This window comes from Symphalangus syndactylus, chromosome 10, assembly GCF_028878055.3.
Source record: "Symphalangus syndactylus isolate Jambi chromosome 10, NHGRI_mSymSyn1-v2.1_pri, whole genome shotgun sequence".
NCBI lineage: Eukaryota > Metazoa > Chordata > Mammalia > Primates > Hylobatidae > Symphalangus > Symphalangus syndactylus.
This window is the reverse complement of record NC_072432.2, coordinates 32,149,736-32,170,230: the sequence shown is the minus strand read 5'-3', so window position 1 is coordinate 32,170,230 and position 20,495 is coordinate 32,149,736. Positions and strand designations below refer to the sequence as shown.

Sequence of the window (20,495 nt, the reverse complement as noted above, 5' to 3'; positions counted from 1 at the left end):
GAAAGGGTGGAAATTTGTCTTTTTCATGTTGGAAATTCATTATTAATATACAATGTATGTATCTGAGATATGAAACAGTAGAAAAATAAAATTTGGGGAGGAAGACAATTTCTATGTTTTGTAACAGGCATCTAGAAATAGAAATAGAAATCAACGTAACAGAAGATGTCTCATATGGTCTTTTAAGAGCTGGCCATCTAGCCAGGTATCATCCAGCCATCTAAGAAACAGTCTAATCAGCTCATGTTATAAGTCCTGTTTTTATTGCTTATTTGAGGATTCCCCAATATTTTCGTCTTTCTAAAGTATAGAAATTTAGCCCAACACTGTATATTAATTGGGCTTTTATATTTGGAAAGTTCAGTAAACACTACAATTTCATGTTAGCTTTGAAACTAACAGCATTATATTGCTGACATATTTAGCTGATGATTATTAAATTTCTTTTTATATGGCACAAATACTAACCTGATTATTTTTTACTTTTAATCTTCTCAGTTTGTCTTTGGTCACTATTTGACAGATTATTTAAATTGCATAGTTTCTGAAATCTTGTGATATTACCCAAGGTTTTATTAAATCCACTCATTTTTCTATTAACTGAAATCTGAAAGAGTACACTATCAATTTTATAATAAACATCACTGATAAGGGTAAGAAGGAAGCTATTAGTAAGAATGGGGCACATCCCTCTTAATAAGGTACAGGCCACAACCTAATGGAACATTACTTCATAAATTTTGAAGAAGGTATAACATGGTCCTTGAAGTCAATGGCCTTATTAAGGTAATCTATAAGCAAAAAACAACTTCCACTACAAAATGCACTCCTGCTTAATTAGAAAAAGTCAAAGCAAAAAGCTGTACCTTCTAAAAATCTTTCTCGAATTAATCTCAACTTTATACAAGTCCACACTACAGAAAATGTGCAAAGAATTGGGCACATCTATGTCAAACCAAACCATTTCAAAATACAAAAGCCAACAATGGATTTTGCGTTTCAAAATTAACAGAGATAATGGATCATTATTTCCATTTCTAACTCCTATCTACACTGTAGACACAGATATATAGGAATGAACACATGATTCAATTTGCTTGTAAACACAAAATTTTTAAAAAGTTTTAATTATTTTTCTCTATACCTCAAGGTACATGATGCTGAAAAAACAAATGTTTTTATGTGCTAAGCTATTTATCCATATTCTGTTCCTCCTACTTTTAGCTTTACTTTTTTGAGTTTACATTTTCCTTTCTGCTTCCTTTCTAATTATTTTCCCATTATATCAACCTCTGATACTCTAATTTTATATTCATTTCTAACCAAGTAAAATTATTACTAATTGAGATCCCACTTACTCAGAATTTTTGATAAATCAGATACAACATCTAGTATTCCTACTTCATTTATGAAAACTGGGGAATTACATAAAACCATAATGATATATATAATAATCAGATTCAAGTTGTTTAAAATAATGTATGAAGCATTATATATAGTTCAAAACAAGATCAAAAGGATATCTGATAAGCATCACAAAAACAGTAAATGGGAGAGTGAGCAGCTTTGTAGTCTGCTCTAAAAGAACAGAAAAACTATAAGAAAATTCCCTGGCCTTAAAATACACAGAATCTTGTTGAAAGGATATAAAACAGTATATAATGCCACAATAATAACACTAGCAAAAACTAGTACAGTAATAGTAATGTTAAGAAATAAATAATAGCACTTACTGAATATTTCTATGTACCAGAAATTTACATATGTTTAACCTCTACAATAATTTTTTTTTGTAGATATGAGAAAAATGTTACCTATAGAACTTAAATTATTTGTCAAGATTATACAATAAGTAGTGAAAATTAAATTTTTAAACGCTTATCTGTTTTAAAAGTGTGGGTTTTCTCGTTTTATTTTGTTTTCAACTTTTGTGGGTACATAGTACGTGCATATATTTATGGGGTAAATGAGATACATTGATATAGACATGCAATGCATAATAAACTCATTCAGGGAAAATGAGGTATCCATCACCTCAAGTATTTTTGTGTTAAAAACAATCCAATTATATACTCTTACTTATTTAAAAATGTACAATTAAATTATTATTAACTATAGGCACCCTGTTGTGCTAGCAAATACCAGGTCTTATTTATTCTTTTGGTTTTGTTTTTTTTGTTTTTGTTTTTTTTTTTACCATGCACAATGTGTATCCTCCAACTCCTACCCTCCACTACCGTCCCCAGCCTGTGGTAACCATCATTCTACTCTCTATCTCCATGAGTTCAAATGTTTTGATTTTCAGATCCCACCAATGAGTGAGAACATGTGAAGCCTGTCTTTTTGTGCCTGGCTTATTTCATTTAACATAATAACCTCCAGTTGCATCCATGTTGTTGAAAATAACGGGATCTCATTTTTTCTTAGGGCTGAATAGAACTCCATTGTGTACTAAGTGCCACATTTTCTTTACCCACTTGTCTGTTGATGGACACTTAGGTTGCTTCCAAATCTTGGCTATCGTGAATGGTGCTGCAATAAACATGGGAGTGCAGGTATCTCTTTGATACTCATTTCCTTTCTTTTGGGTATATACCTAGCAGTAGGATGGCTGGATCATATGGTAGGTTTACTTTCAGTTTATTGAAGAACCTCTAAACTGTTCTCCATAGTGGTTATACTAACTTACATTACCACCAACAGTGCATGAGGGTTCCTTTTTCTCTACATCCTCACCAGCATTTGTTATTGCCTCTAGTTAAAGCCATTTTAACTAGAGTGACACGGTATCTCATTGTAGTTTTGACTTGAATTTCTCTGATCATCAATGATGTTGAGCACCTTTTCAGAAGCCTGTTTGCCATGTGTATGTCTTCTTTTGAGAAATGTGTAATCAAATCTTTTGCCCTTTTTAAAATCAGATTATTAGATTTTTTTTCTATAGAGTTATTTGAGCTTCCTATATATTCTGGCTGTTAATCCCTTATCAGGTGGGTAGTTTTCAAATATTTTCTCCCATTCTGTGAGTTGTCTCCTAACTTTGTTGATTGTCTCCTTTGCTGTTCAGAAGGTTTTTAACTTGATGTGATCTCATTTGTCCATTTTTGCTGTTTGCCTCTGCTTATGGGGTATTACTCAAGATCTTTGCCTGGACCAACGTCCTGGAGAGTTTCCCCAATGTTTTCTTATAGTAGTTTCATAACTTGAGGTCTTAGATTTAAGATTTTAATCCATTTTGATTTGATTTTTGTGTATGTTGACAGATAGAAGTTTAGTTTCATTCTTCTGCATATGAAGATCTAATTTTCTCAGAACTATTTGTTGAAGAGACTTCAAGAATAGTGAATGTTCTTGACACCTCTGTCGAAAATGTGTTCATTGTAAGTTTATAGATTTGCTTCTGGGTTCTCTATTCTGTTCTACTGGTCTATGTGTCTGTTTTTATGCCAGTACCATTTTGTTTCAGTTACTATAGCTCTGTAGTATAATTTGAAGTCAGATAATGTGATTCCTCCAGTTTTGTTCTTTTTGCTCAGGACAGCTTTGGCTATTCTGGGTCTTTTGTGGGTCCACATAAATTTTAGGATTGTTTTTTTCTATCTAAATCTGCATATTTTTAACTTCTATTATATTACTTCCAAAAAAGAGTTCAGGAAATTATAGTAGAAGTTTGAATGTGGCTAAAGTTGTCCTGAATGAATTCACAAACAGGTTATGCTATGACATGAACTCTTAAGGAGGAGGTATATTTTAGGGAAGTTGAAAAAAGAGGGAGTATATTTTGGGTATGCATGCATGGGAAATGAGATAAATGAAAAGTATTTTTAATACTCTGCTTACACAATTAAACATTTAAATTTTTACTAATTTACAATGGACTTGCTCCATGGTGAAGCTTTCTGTGAGCAATTTTGATTGTGAGAGACACAAATGGCAGTCTCTTATTTTCTCAAACTCACATGCCTGCATTTGAACTGAAATGAGATCAGGTATCAAATATCCATTAGAAAAATACCATAATTCTTTATGGATTTGGAGGAAAGACTGAACTTTCTAATTTCTCTTTATGGATTTTATTGGATGGACTATCATCGTATTTTGGGGGTCAAAATCTTAAATTTAATCAAATATTACATCAGCACACCAGTACGTCAGTAGTTTCCCTGTAGAAAGACATGGAAAGACATTTGCTTACCTTGTATTACATGTGAGTTGTCTTTTAAGAAGAAGTTATACAGGTATTTGGGAATAAAAGCAGACATACATGCGTAAGCCAAGGCTAAAAGAGAATAAGGCAAAGGCATGTAAAAAATTAGTTAACAGGGTAGATGACCAGCAGTGACGCATTCACTTAGCACATACTCCTTGATAGTACTATTAAATAACAGTTATGATAGCAAGTGCTAGAAAAACAAAATTAAGAGATAAAAGCCTCTATCTTTAAAATAGAAAATATTTTTATTTTAGACAACAAAAAATAATAATTCTATAACTTCAATTTCAAACTAGTGTGGCAATCATTATCACACAATAATCAAAACTTTTATTACCTAAACGTTGTTTCTTAAAATTTCTAAGCATGATCATTATTAGTAAGTTATACAGACTTCACGATCCTTAAGTGCTGCTGATGCAAACAGAGTCTATGAACTTTGGATTTAGGAATAGTGTTATAATTCACATTTTCAAACAAAGACGCCTGACTATGCTTGGGTCAGTATGAGTGATAATTGGCTATGCCTAACTAAACATAGTAAAAAACTCTAGTCTAGATTAATGAGTGAGAATATCAGAGAACAGAGTATTTTAAAAATAATTCAAAGAGTAAAGTTTCATTTCTCTGAGATTATGCTATTTCTACTTAATTCCAGAAATCAATGCAAATTCGGTCACGAAATAGAATCTGAAAATAAGGAGATCGTCAGATAAGGCATCTAGACATTCAAGTAACACACTCTATATGTGATTTCAGGGATTGGAGTTATTCGAATTTAGTATTTATTGAAAAGCCTACAATAATAAAGTTATTGCAGAAGCGCAGGAAAAAAAAACCTGCCGTTGAAAAAGGGCTGTCAAAAAATATTACAACATTAGTATATAAGTATTAGAATACAAGATAGACACAAGATAAATTTTTATAAATACAAAGTGCTTTATGGGCTGAAGAAGGAGAATGAGAAAAGTCTTCATTAAGGAAGAGGTATCCAAAATGATTATGGGCTTTGGAGATGCAAGCTTATGGAAAAGTGCCACCATAATTGATTTCTTTACAAATTCTTTAGAAAGTATACTTAGACAAAAATTAATCTCTAAAGAATTTAGAATAATCAAATTCCACTAAATTTCTAGTAATAGCTTTAGCATAACTGAAACTCTCCAGTAATAAGTTAATCCTTCACATCTCTAAAATGAGTCTATAATAGATTGTTTCACAGAAATCTACCAGGGAGAGAATAAGAACCTTAAAACAAAAACAAAAACCTTTCATGTCTGAATCAAATATTTTAGAATATTATGCACAATGATTATTTAAATATTAAAGAGGCTTACCTTCATTATTGAAGTTTAGATATAGGAATGGAGCACAGAGTGAGTCAAGACCTAACATAGAGAGAGGTTGGGAGAAAGAAGTCAAATAAATATAATCTAGTAGAATTGAAGATATATACCTTATTCAGTTCTTTGCATTACCTCCAAGTAGATTAAACATTAGAAGCATTATCCATCCAGAAATATGTTACTTCATGAGTTACTATGGGGAGTAAGTGATAGTGTAGCACACGGTATGTGTCCAACATGAATCAGTTATTATTATCTATATTATTATGAGTCGAAAAGAGAAATACAATAATAGAAAAATGTAAGAATATTACAATGCTTTGGATATTGTCCCATCTCTGACTCTAAATGTACAATCTTGGCAATTACTTAACATCTTTTGGCATACTTTCTCATCTAGGACATGGAGTTTTGCCTATGTTCTTTTTCTTTGGGATTATGAAAAAAATTCTTTAAAAATTATGAAGTGAATTCCAAATATATGACATTTCTTGTATTGACAATAATGATATGCATGTATTGTCATGTTGAAAGAATGTACATAAATCTACCTACAACTGTTAGGAGGATATAGAATAGCTCTGAAATACACAGAGCTAAGAAAAATAATAGCTTTATTTAAACTATGGCCAGTAAGAAATAGAGAACTGAAATATAAAAATAGCCACTTATAACAACACATTCAAAAATAGTGTTGGAATGGGTTTCTCATTCTTTATCAAACACAAAAATAATAATGGCAAAGCTAAAAATAAAAGACATGAACCATTAAAGATACAAGGGAAAAAAAGACAATAAATAAAATGAGGACTTTAGGATGATAGCCTATTCTTAAGTGCTAATAGCCATGGTAAGTATAAATTAGAAATCATTAACTATAAGAATCTCAACTAGCCCCAACTGATTTAACAATTTGCATAGGCGTTTAAAAATGTATCCACAAAGATCACAACAGCTCCAAATATTCTTTCTGCTTTGCTAATCAACTTGCATATTAATATTATGTTTTTAAATGATATCTACTAGGATTTAGACAAAGATTCTTAAAAATGTTTGGATGTAAACCTCTCAAAAAATTAATCAGAGCTCCGGGTGCGGTGGCTCACGCTTGTAATCCCAGCACTTTGGGAGGCCGAGGTGGGCGGATCACGAGGTCAGGAGATCGAGACTATGGTGAAACCCCGTCTCTACTAAAAATACAAAAAATTAGCCAGGCGTGGTGGCGGGCGCCTGTAGTCCCAGCTACTCGGAGAGGCTGAGGCTGGAGAATGGCGTGAACCTGGGAGACAGAGCTTGCAGTGAGCCGAGATGGCGCCACTGCACTCCAGCCTGGGTAACAGAGCGAGACTCCGTCTCAAAAAAAAAAAAATTAATCAGAGCGTCAGTATTGACTTTTCCCAAAGACAAGGATGTTTAGATATTTTAATTTTTTTACATGTCAGTTATGCAACAATTTTCTAATACTCCAGAGGAGTTTTAATGACTACAAAAGTTACCTTGCCAATACACAAGATCAGGATGAGACACTACCCAGGCTTTTAATACACGCCTAAATTTTGCATGACCTTCTGGTGATGATAACAGTTCATCGTACTGATGACAGCGAGGAATATCCACTTCAATCTGTTCAAATAGCAAAATAATAAGGTGAAACAGTAATTGTGTAATCCGCAATAAACCCTTAATTCTTATTCACTAAATAAGGAAAAGGAGAAGCTATAATATGAATTTCAAAACAGACCAACTTCTTAAGTACCTAATTTTTTGAATTTTTTAATTGATCTTATGGAAACACTAAAGAAGCCGTATGCATACCTAAACAGGAGAATCAGACCATTTCTTTTTTTGTTTTTTATTATACTTTAAGTTTTAGGGTACATGTGCACAATGTGCAGGTTTGTTACATATGTATCCATGTGCCATGCTTTTGAAAGGTATGTGTTAATATACTTTTCAAAAATATTTTCCTTCATAATCTGGTCCAAATGAAGGGCAAATTTTTCAGAGGAAGAACTACAGTATTTTTTAAAAATAGATTCAATGCCATCCCCATCAAGCTACCAATGACTTTCTTCACAGAATTGGAAAAAACTACTTTCAAGTTCATATGGAACCAAAAAGGAGCCCGCATCGCCAAGTCAATCCTAAGCCAAAAGAACAAAGCTGGAGGCATCACGCTACCTGACTTCAAACTATACTACAAGGCTACAGTAACCAAAACAGCATGGTACTGGTACCAAAACAGAGATATAGATCAATGGAACAGAACAGAGCCCTCAGAAATAATGCTGCATATCTACAACTCTCTGATCTTTGACAAACCTGACAAAAACAAGCAATGAGGAAAGGATTCCCTATTTAATAAATGGTGCTGGGAAAACTGGCTAGCCACATGTAGAAAGCTGAAACTGGATCCCTTCCTTACACCTTATACAAAAATTAATTCAAGATGGATTAAAGACTTACATGTTAGACCTAAAACCCTAAAAACTCTAGAAGAAAACCTAAGCATTACCATTCAGGACATAGGCATGGGCAAGGACTTCATGTCTAAAACACCAAAAGCAATGCCAACAAAAGCCAAAATTGATGAATGGGATCTAATTAAACTAAGGAGCTTCTGCACAGCAAAAGAAACTACCATCAGAGTGAACAGGCAACCTACAAAATGAGAGAAAATTTTCACAACCTACTTATCTGACAAAGGGCTAATATCCAGAATCTACAATGAACTCAAACAAATTTACAAGAAAAAAACAAACAACCCCATCAAAAAGTGGGTGAAGGACATGAACAGACACTTCTCAAAAGAAGACATTTATGCAGCCAAAAAACACATGAAAAAATGCTCATCATCACTGGCCATCAGAGAAATGCAAATCAAAACCACAATGAGATACCATCTCACACCAGTTAGAATGGCCATCATTCAAAAGTCAGGAAACAACAGGTGCTGGAGAGGATGTGGAGAAATAGGAACACTTTTACACTGTTGGTGGGACTGTAAACTAGTTCAACCATTGTGGAAGTCAGTGTGGAGATTCCTCAGGGATCTAGAACTAGAAATACCATTTGACCCAGCCATCCCATTACTGGGTATATACCCAAAGGACTATAAATCATGCTGCTATAAAGACACATGCACACGTATGTTTATTGTGGCACTATTCACAATAGCAAAGACTTGGAACCAACCCAAATGTCCAACAACAACAGACTGGATTAAGAAAATGTGGCACATATACACCATGGAATACTATGCAGCCATAAAAAATGATGAGTTCATGTCCTTTGTAGGGACATGGATGAAACTGGAAATCATCATTCTCAGTAAACTGTTGCAAGGACAAAAAACCAAACACCACATGTTCTCACTCATAGGTGGGAATTGAACAATGAGAACACATGGACACAGGAAGGGGAACATCACACTCCGGGGACTGTTGTGGGGTGGGGGGAGGGGGGAGGGATAGCATTAGGAGATAAACCTAATGCTAAATGACGAGTTAATGGGTGCAGCACACCAACATGGCACATGTATACATATGTAACAAACCTGCACATTGTGCACATGTACCCTAAACCTTAAAGTATAATAATAAAATAAAAAAATAAAAAAATAAAAATAAATAAAAAATAAAAATAAATAAAAATAAAAAAATAAAAAGGTAACTTCACCTAAAGTCCTTTAAGGTATTGTTCTTACTCATTTATAAGCATAAGAGTTATGGTTTCTCTAACAATATGCAGCAGTGTCTCTGTATTCATGAGAGAAAGAGGCTTTCTTCATGCTCCTTCCTAAAATTTAAATATTTGGCAGAATTATCTTAGGTTGCTTAAGAAAACCTAAATCATACTTGTCTATCTGTAGGAATTGGAGTGTCTTTATCAATTGCATCGTACTTGGCATGAATAGCTCCCTGCAAAAAATAAAAGAATATATATTAATTTATAATATCCTTAATACAAATAGTAATACAGAGAAATCTATTTTTTACAAATATCTATCTTTAGAAACCTACCCAACTACAGATAAGCACATTCAAACCCTGGGTAGAACTCATTTTAAGAGAAATTCTCTGCGTCTTTGACAATCTGTGATGAAGTTCTCTGTTAAGTGACAATTTGCCATTTTGTTGAGGCAAACTCTTGAATTATACATACCAGAACATAAATGTCAGGGATTAATTACTTAGCTAGTAAGTATGTTTGGCCAACCTCCCAGACCCTACGACATAACACAACCTTGTTATGTTACGTCTATAATTACATGATAGAATCATTAGGGCCTAAAGAGGTCATTTACATTTTTCAGTTAGACTCTTAAAAATTAGAAATAACTGAATAAACAACTACAAATTTTGGTCATGTTCTATAGGACCAAGCATGAAAAAAATATTATTATTCTGGCTTATTATCATGGTAGAGAAAGAGCCAGGAAGTAGGGTTCAAACTCCAATACCTGCTATATCAGCTTCTTTGAGACATTCATTTAATGAGAGTTGGACAACCTGATACCTGAAGTCCTCTTGGACTTTAGCATTATATTGTTCTACAAGTCTAATGATTAATGTATGATATTGAACAATTGGCATTCTTGTAAAGTAACCAACCAAACTCAAAGGCATTTGTAGACTCTTATCAAGGGAATCAGGAATGAAGTAAGGAAATTCTTCAAACAGAGGACTGAAAAGGATTAAAAATAGTTGAGGATTTAAAAAACTTTTTTTTTAGAGTCAGGGTCTAGTTCTATCACCCAGGCTAGAGTGCAGTAGCACAACCAAGGTTCGTCGCAGCCTCAAACTCCTGGGCTCAAGTAATCCTCCTGCTTCAGCTTTCCAAGAAGCTGGGACCACAGGCATGTGCCACCATTCCTGATTGGAATTCTTTAAAAAGGAAGGATAATTATCTATAAGAGAATATAAGAAGACAAGATGACAAAGAAATTGACAAGAAATGAAAAAAATCTGGCAAGAACTTGGCCCATTATTATGATTCATGTCATCAGAGTTCTCTGTTAGTATTGTAGGCCACCATAATTTGTGACACCTCTCCTTTCCTCACAACCACAGAGAAAGTGCTATTTCTCTTGGTAGCATAGTCCAGGTGGAACAGGTGTGCCAAAAGCCACTAAATTATGTTAGTGATTTTGACAAGTCAGATTAGATGGAAAGATTTCTCCAAATTTAGACAGAACCATTTATAAACAGATAATCATATTCTATAATAAGCATACTTTATAAGCAGGACTACCCACTTATAACTGACACATATTCTTAAAATATTCTCTGGTAATAATCAAAACATTTTCTGTGACCACTAATGAATGAAATATTAAATAGCATAATCTAATAAACCCTCAATTATATTTTTCTATTGTTTTCCTATATTCTTCCCACTTAAAATGCCAAATATTCTAATGCTTATATTTTACTATATAATTTTCTAATAAATAGAAAAATATATATTTGGAAAGCACTCTCCCTCTCCATCCTTTCTTTGCATAATTAATCAGCTTCTAACCTTCTCTTTTTTCCTTACCTCAACTCCCAGAAGAGCAGCCCAGGTTAAACCTCTCATAAGAGGAGGAATGTCAACTCTTGCTTCTTTCCAGATTTGGTTTTTTTTATATGGATAAGCCTATGATATCAAAAAAGAAATGAAAACGTCCCAAATTACCTAGTGCCATCTTTTAGTCTAGACAGTTCTGAATATACTCGTGATAAAACTTAAGTGACTTGCAATAAATTTCAAAGTATGTGCAATTATTGTGTCTAGTGTTATTAATACATATAAATAAGCAGTGGAATGAATCCCTAACACCTTGAGAAACTTGTATTATATAATTAAGAAGAGCAGCTGATTCTACCTGTTTTTTAATCCTTCCTCTCTATTTGATGCTCTGGGGGGATTTTAAATGAGTCAGATGGAGGATAATAGTACCAGCCTCACACGGGTTAAATAAGATAATGCAGGTAGAGCACTCTGTTAAAAACGTGGTGATAGAGAAGTGTTCAATAACTATAAGCTAATATTATGAGTACTTCTGCACTTTGCATATAAATTTGTACTTTTATAAATTTGTGTCTTAGGAGAAATTTCTAGAAGAGTATTAATAGGACAAAGGACACAGATGTTGTTAAGGTTCTTGATATATGCATACAAATTGTTTTACAAAATGTTTCAGTACATTCACATTTATTCCAACAGAATGAGAGTTCCAATATCATTGCATCTGTGCTCACTTTGCTAATGCGGTATGGAAAATCACTCCTATTTTAATTTGTATTTTTTTCATTCCTAGTGAAGATGAACAATTTGAATAGATTTACAAGTTGTATTTATATTATGTACTCTATCCATTTCTCTGTTTCAATATTGATGTTTTTCCTGTTGACTTTTAAGTCTTCTTTTAAAAAATAAAGATATTATTCCTTTTTCAACATGATTTTGCATATATTACCATACCTTGTTTTTACTTTTTAATTTTACTTACTAAGAACATGTATAATTTTTAAAATTAAAGAAAGCTAACTGAACAAGACAGGTCATAAAAATTAATCTTATTACTCAAGATTCCCTAAGAATTATCGAAAAAATTTAAAAAAAATTCCATATGGGCTATTGTTAACACTTTATACTTTAGAATCCATACCTTTAGCAGCCTGTCAAAGAGAATAATTCTATTTAGTTGGTACTCTGTGTCCTTCTCTCTGATGATTAAAGGGAGAGTGGCAGCTGCAGACAACTCATTATTGCTGTTTGAATGAGGTAAATTAGACTGGCTGTAAAAGAGAACAAAAGCAATAATAAGAAAAAATGGACAAAATGTACAAAATTTTCTTTTTTTTTCCTAACTCTACCAACAGTGATTTCAGAAAAAGCCCCAAATTTTAATAAACCAAAACATCAGGTTATTATTTTCTATTTAGGAAACATATTTCAAAGAAAATGTATAAAATTCTTATAAATCTAATATAAATAGAAAGAAAAATAAATCTAAAATGAGACTACATATACTCACTCATCTTCAAGTAACGGGTAAAATGCTTCTCCACCAACATCTTTCAATCTCTGTGTATTTAAAGACAAAATATTTATGTATAAACATATTGGGCAGAAACCCTGATCTGTGTTTAAAAAGACAAGTAATATAACAACTATAAATTTATAAAGGGACCTAGAAAAGTATAAAATAGAATCTAAAAATCAGTTCTTACCATAAACATGCAAGCATACAATGCCTCTACTGATTAAGGTTTAGCTGTGAAAAACGACGTTTTTTTTTTTCTTATCTAGAGGTATCACTCATAAATGTTAGACACTTATCATGATATATTTTCCAAACAACTCAGAATTACTAGCACTAGTATAAAACTTAATGAATGGGAAAAAAATTTTAAGTTATATGAAGAAAGATGATTAAAAAGAGGGACTATACAGCCATGTATATACTAAAAGAACAACTTAGATTTATTTTTGCTTTGGCATAATACAGGCTAAGTCAAAAAGAAAGGTGCTAGAAAAAGGATTCCAAAACATTTCTCACATCATACTTTGAACATGTATGATTCAAATAGCTAATGAATCAATGGACAGAGTTCACTTAATGACAAAATCATTTTAATAAATGTTGTTCCAAATAACAACCCTGACAGGATTACAGGTATTATTCAAAATCATAAGCAGGAAGGCGTAGTAAAGTAAAATGTTAACCACATCCTAAGCAAGGTGATTAAAGTTAATGCCATCTTGCCTGCTGCTCTGCTGTTCAACTTCCAACTTGAAGGCAGAATGTCTGCTCCTATGGGGATTGACATAGAAGTTCAAGCTGTGTGTGCAGCAAGCACTGATATTCTGTTGATTAGTCTTTGTGCACCCATGTGAGTTATTCCCAGAATTTTTAAAGCTTAAGAAAAATCTTTTACTCAAACTAAGAATTCAGCAAACACTGAATTTATGCCTGGTTCTCCTCTAAAAATCAATGTGCTATGTACTTATCCTATTTTAAAAAACCTTTAGGTATATCTTTCATATATTAAAATTTTAAGTAAAGAAATAAAATTTTCCCAAGTTTTACTGCATTATTAATACACATAAATCTTTTTAAAGATTAGTTTTCAGTATACCGTATGTCATAGATTTTATCTAATAAGTATCTTGTCTGTCTTTTCTAAATAAAAATTTAGCACATTAGGATTTTTAAAAGGTGAATGAAAACACTAAAGATAAAAATTATTATATGGTTTCCATATCATTTTAAGATTCAGCAAATTAATATTTCTTAATAACTACAGAAGAGTATTTTAAATTTCACAAGTAGAACTGTAAAGGAATTGAGACATTTAGATTTGAAGCCTACATTCATTTAACTTGAATTATATTTAAATTAAAGAAACAAATTAAGAGCAAAACGAAATCAGCTGAAATAATATATTTTGGATGTAATTTATTGTTTGCTGCAGGTATTGTTACTTACTTTCCACATCCTTTCTTTCAAAGAGATTATAAATTCAGAGTATTGAGTAGGAATAATTATATATTTTAATTTTCTGTTGCTGGCATTATGGCAGACAAGAGATTCTAATACTCTCCTACTACATAACATGTAAAATATTAAATGGTTAGATAAGCTTTAAAACATAAGGAAAATGCAGTGTAACAGATATAAAACCAGGCCTAGAGAGAAAGGAGTTAATAACTGTGGTCTGGAGATTTAGACCATAATGGGATAAAGGTTTGGGAACCTACATAACAGACCTTCAGAATGGAGAAGACCCTTCTAAAGCCATGTAAAGAAAAAACTAGGGGAATTGCTAGCTTAGACAGAAAACAAGGATAGGTACCTATTTTAGCTTTGGCTATGAATGGTTAAAAATAAAAAGGCTAGGACTTCCACTTTCTTATACAAAATATAAACAGCTTAGAAGGCATCATTCTTCCTCTAACAAGAAAAATGCTGAACAAACTGAAAATCAAGAACTCGTCTCACATCTATCAGAATCAGAGCATCGTGATGTCCTAAAAACTGGAGGGACCCTCGAATACAGGGAATCACAGCTCACCAGGAACAGAGCCACTGCTGGAGCCTGTTAAGATCAATTAAAAGGTAATTATCTAATACTTGCAGGCTGAGCACAGACTAATATGAGAGAGAAAAACTTCTGGAGGCCCAGCCTTAGGGAGGCCTTCCTTGCTTCCATGAGATTAACCTCCACAGGACCCACCAGGTTCTCAGGGTGAAGATCTGAGAAAAATACCCTTGACTTCCTGCAGGGGGAGGTGGAAAGTGACCAATCTGAAATACAGCAGGAGTACTCTGTTTTCCTTAAGAGAGGCCTGCCTCAAAGGGAAACTCTTCTGTCAGGTCTTAACTAACTTGGGTTTTGCAGAAATCTAACCAACTTGGGAAGGAAATATTCAACTCCAGTCCACTCTAGTCTTCGATGTAGGGGAAAAGAAATACCCAACTCCAGCCCCTCTAGCTTTCCTGTCTCATGTCGGGGAGGAGTGGGAGAAGCTGAGAAGCCTTGTGAAGGTCACAGCCCAGGAACACAGGCTCACTAAAACACTGGGACTTAACGATAAGATTATAAAATACTTCTCCCCTATACTTTACTACGATATTAATAGGGCTTCTATATAATAACAGGATTTATTCCTTCATTCAATTATTATATAGGAAAAAAACATACAACACATCAAATGAAGAGAAGTATAATGGAGGAAAAAAACAAAACAGGATAAAGAATACAAGGGATAGGTGTGGCATTGCTATTTTATAAAGGATAGCCAACAAAAGCACACCAATAGGTGACATTTTAGCAGAGAATGTAAAGAAAAGAAATGGAAGCAGCGGAAGAGTGTTACAGGCAGTGGGAAGAGCAAGTTTAAAGGCCTTGAAACATATAACTTTAGAAAATGATTTAAAAACAAAATAAACAACCTGAGTAAACTTATAACCATTAAGCAGACTGAAGTAGTGATTACACCCAGATAGGGATAAGGAGCCCTTACAATACGGTTTTAAAGCTAACTCCCATGAAACATTCAAGAAAGAGATCTATGTAATCATATAAAGTCTTTCAGAAAATAGAAAAAAAAAAGGCAACACTCTCCTATTTATTTTATGAGACTAGTACACCCCTGATACCAAACTAGCATGGTGCAGTAAAAGAAAAGAAACTCACAGGCCTATCTCAAATAGAAACAGAAATGCAAAAATTCTAAACAAAATATTAGAAAATCAAAACACAAATGTATAAAAAAGGAAAAATGAAATCTGTTTGGGTTTATCCCAGAAATATAAACATGGCTCAACATTGAAAAACCCCATCAATATAATTAAATCCATTAACATAATACATAAAAAAGCATATGATCATCCCAATAGATACAGTAAAAACACTCAGTGAAATTCAACACCCATTCATAACAAAACTTATAACTAAGAATAGAAGACCTCTATAACTCAATGCAACAAATATCATACTTAATTATGAAATATAAAAAGCAACCTTTTAAAACCAGAAATTAGACAGGAATGCCCACTATTTGTTTCTATTCAATAGTGTTATAGAGGCTCAACAAAAATAATGAGAAAAGATGAAGTGAGTAGATAAGAATTGGAAATGAAGGAAAAAACACTACCTTAATTCACAAAGAAAACCACAGAGCATCTATAGACATATTATTTAAAAAAGAATAGGTTCAGCAATGTTGCCTGACACAAAATCCACATAAAAAAATCAATTGTGTTACTAATCATGCACAAAACAGTAGCTGAAATGGTATTTTAAAAAATATTATTGATTTATTTTTTAAAATCATCTACTGGTATACTTAAGATTTGGTACATTTTACTCTATGAAAAAATATTATTGATGTATATTTTAAACTCATCTACTGGTATACTTAAGATCTATACATTTTACTATATGAAAATTTTGCCTAGAAAAGAACCATCAACAAATCTTAAACTCTAATGTGTAAGCTGAACTGTGTTAATGTCTTCATTTTACTTTGAAATGCAAGAACAAAAAATATGATGGATTGATGAATAGCTAGAAAGATAGACAGACATGTGATAAAGCATGTAAAATGTTAATTATAGAATCTAGGTCAGGGATTAGCAAACTGTTTCTATGCAGGGCCATATAACAAATATTTTTAGCTTTGTGGGCCATGCAGTCTCTATCACCAACTACTCAATTCTGCCAATGTAGAACAAAACAGCTATACATAATAGGTCAATGAATAGGTGTGACTTGATTTTGCTAATAGATCATATCAATGCTTGATCTAGGTGGTAAGTTGTTCACTGTAAATGCTTTTCAATTTTTCTGTTTAAAAATTTTTATAATAAAATGTTGGAAAAAATCATACTCATACTTACATATATATGTATATTCTATTTACAAGAGCAACAATAAATTACCTTAGGAATAAAACTGATAACTGATATAGACATTAAAAAGAAAATTGTTATATAAAATAAGACAAATAAATGACATATTTATTTAAGCATGTTCAAGAAATAAAACCCTACATTTTAAATACATCAATTCTCTACAAATTAACTTAAAAATTCAATGCAATGTCAATCAAAACCCTATAATTTTTTATGAAGTTCTTTATGATGATTATAAAAATCAGCTAGTAGAGGAAGATGTTAAAGACCTCCTACTTCATTTTTGAGGACAAAAAAACTGAAGGTCTTCCCTTGCTAGGTATCAACAGTTCACATAAAACTATAGATTAAGACAATGTGGTATTTGCTAAAATTAGAAACACAGGCCAACAAATCAGAATACCAAGGCCCAGAAACATATCCATGCACATAGAAAAAGTTGGTATTATAGATCAAAAAAGTGAAGAGAAAACTATTCAATATATGGTACTGAGACAAGGGGTATTTTTTTAACCAATGAAATATGATATTGGATACCTTCCTTACAACTTAATCTAAAATAAATTCTAGGTGGATTAAAGAACTAAATGTGAAACAATTATTTAAATCTTTTATAAGGAAATATATAAAAACATTATAAAATATACTTGTAACCTGGCTATTACTTTAAATAAGTTACAAGAAAAAATATATCAAAATATATTTGACTATAAAAGAAAATACTGATAAAAATTTAGAATTCTATTCAATAAAAGAATCAAAAAGTTGAAGGAAAAGCCACAGATTAGAATATATTTCCATGACATACAGCTCACCAAGATACGATATCAATAAGTCCTCAAATCAATAAGAAATCACTCAACAGAAAAACTGACAAGAGACATGAACTAGTAATACACAGAAGAGGTAGGTGAACCGCTAGAATATGTGAAAAGACTTACAACTGCACTATAATCAGGAAATTAAAAATTAGTGTTATAGCAAAATACCTTTCCATACCATTAGATTAACAATTTTTTAAAATTTGATAAAAGAAAGTGTTACCAGGTAAATAAAGAAATGAGAACAATTACCCAATGATGGCGAAAAGATAAACTGATAAAATCATTTTTGTGAACAATCAGGTAATAAAGCTGAAGTTGTACAGATGCGATTCTACTCTGGGGCACATATTTTACAGAAGCTCTCCCATATTTTGTGAAATCAAGGAGGCATACAAGATTTCTTGTGTATCTGTAAGGTTTTAATTAAAGAAAAAAACTAAAGCAGAACTGTCAAAATATCATTCTTACATTTCTTAGCTGGCATAACGACAATGTCACAGTGGTATCATCTAAAAGCGAGCTTCTATCTCGACCTTGTCCAAAGCTTTCACCATCCTCAAAGAGAAAACTGAAAAGAAATTTTTAAAAATAATATGTACACAAAATCCAGTTTATTGTTTCTTCTAGAAAGTAAAGTTTATTCTAAGTCATCAATCCCTTCATCAAAAAAGAATTAAACTTTAGACTGGATGTTTAATAAAACGATGTATTGAGATTTCTTCAAAGAAGTCTCATTTTTAAATATCTCTTGAGTTGGTATGAATATAAGTATAGAGAATTTCAGAAAAACAAAAGTGTCATTTACAACCTTTTGTTCATGTAGTTTCAATGCTAACAGTACTCTCCTGACATTAACCCAATGTGTTCCCGAGAAACTTTATACGAGTAGAAAAAGATAAAGGGAAGATGAAAGAAAAAGCATATTGGATAGTAACCTCATAGGAGAAAGGATATTAAATAATAAATGAATAAAATTTGTTTACAATTTCAATAAATTACTTTTAAGAATCTATATATCCTTTAAACCATTTCTTCTTGGAATTTCCATAATCTTACCTCTAACTTTCTACTTAATTCAAAGTATGAATGGTATAATCAAAGTAAACATTTAAAAATCAGATTAAGAGAGAAAAAATAGAAACTAATCAATCCAAACAATACAAAAGTTTAAAAAGTAAAGAAAAAAATGATGAGCAGATGACTTCTACAGTTGCCTACAATGATCAAAACTAAGTCTAGAAATCTAAAAATTAAAATTTTATTTTATTTTATTTTGAGACATGGTCTCTCATTCACTCAGGCTGAAGTGCAGTAGCATGATCTTGGCTCACTGCAGCCTCAACTTCCCTGGACTCAGGTGATTCTCCCACCTGCAGCTGCCTGAGTAGCTAGGACCACAGGCACACGAGACCACGCTAGGTTAATTTTTTTTCTTTGTAGAGACAGGGTTTTGCCATGTTGCCCAGGCTGATCTCAAACTCCTAGGCTCAAGCAATCCACCTGCCTTGCCTCCCAAAGTGCTGGGATCACAGGCATGATCCACCATGCCCAGCCTAAAATTAAAAATTTAAAGTATTAGTAGAAGCTCAAGAAATTTAGGTTCATATTTTTATGAATAAACATAAATAGCAATGTTAATAACAATCTTAGCCCCAAGGCTGTAGAGGTATTTAACTTCCAGTCTAATTTCTAGCATGATATCTTCTTATACAGTTTTGCAGATTTTTTTGCAACACACTAGCACAGTAATGACCTCTAGGACACGCAGTGAGACCACAGAGTTCATTTACATTTACAAGTATATTTGGAAAAAGAACATAGTTCTTCATAGTAGGAACACTAAGCTAGTTTTTAGTTAACTCTCTTAAATATTCTATTGTGACTTGTGTATTTTTCATTAATATCAATTTTTGCAAGATATTCCATAATATTAACTTCACTTCAAATAGGTCACAAAGCAAATTACTGATCAAAGACAACTGATGGGAACTCTGCAATTAGAAACTTTGGCAAATCAAACAAGGTGTTGAGTCCAGTTGCTTCCAATAATCACTTAGTTGGGAGGCCTACCAAAAAAATTTTTAAAAACAACAAATTTTCAAAAAAAAAACAATTTTTTTATTATTACCATATAATTATTACCATTTATTTATTTATTTAAATTCCCAAGAGAAGTTTCTTTCCTTACTTGGGGAGTGTGCAGATAGGTGGTTTGGATCGAATGATTTCCTTGTTGACAAGCTCTTTCTCCAAGTCACCTCCAGCCAAACACCAAAGGTAATAAACTTCTTCAATAGATCTTTCTGCCAGGTAATCATTATTTATATCTATTAAAAGAAAATTTAAGGAATCATTGTATTACATTTTCTACTTTTATTAAAAGTCAACAGGCAGTAATAGCTGCCATTCTAAAAAAAATAAACACTGAAGAACAGACTTCCAGTTTCTAGTTCTGATTGTAAGGAGCCTGAAATTTGCTACTCCATCCTAACAACAAATAAAAAGTTGAACAGATTGAAAAATCAACAATTCTTGGATCTGGAAGAGAGGTGAGGACATAGGGCAAACTTTTGTCCCCAGGACTGGAGACAGACAGGAGAATACAGGGAATTGCGGCATTCTGGAACAGACATTCATGAGCAGTGCCTCAGGAACCAGTGCCAAGTTTGGAAAACCTAAACTGTAATTGATAAACTACTGGA

General features: G+C 32.5%; 1 protein-coding gene across 8 annotated transcripts in view; it reads right to left on the bottom strand.

Moving 5' to 3' along the window:
* Positions 1 to 20,495, bottom strand: part of TBCK (TBC1 domain containing kinase) — a 270,052-nt gene that overhangs the window by 181,938 nt on the left and 67,619 nt on the right. For all 8 annotated transcript variants that reach the window (XM_055296817.2, XM_063611123.1, XM_063611122.1 and 5 more), the window contains 9 exons: positions 19,982 to 20,120; positions 18,262 to 18,361; positions 12,584 to 12,633; positions 12,215 to 12,344; positions 11,101 to 11,199; positions 9,417 to 9,479; positions 7,056 to 7,182; positions 5,551 to 5,601; positions 4,196 to 4,279 (listed from right to left, as the gene is read on the bottom strand). In XM_055296817.2, coding sequence (XP_055152792.1) covers positions 4,196 to 4,279; positions 5,551 to 5,601; positions 7,056 to 7,182; positions 9,417 to 9,479; positions 11,101 to 11,199; positions 12,215 to 12,344; positions 12,584 to 12,633; positions 18,262 to 18,361; positions 19,982 to 20,120 — 843 coding nt within the window. The remainder of the gene's footprint in view (positions 1 to 4,195; positions 4,280 to 5,550; positions 5,602 to 7,055; positions 7,183 to 9,416; positions 9,480 to 11,100; positions 11,200 to 12,214; positions 12,345 to 12,583; positions 12,634 to 18,261; positions 18,362 to 19,981; positions 20,121 to 20,495) is intronic.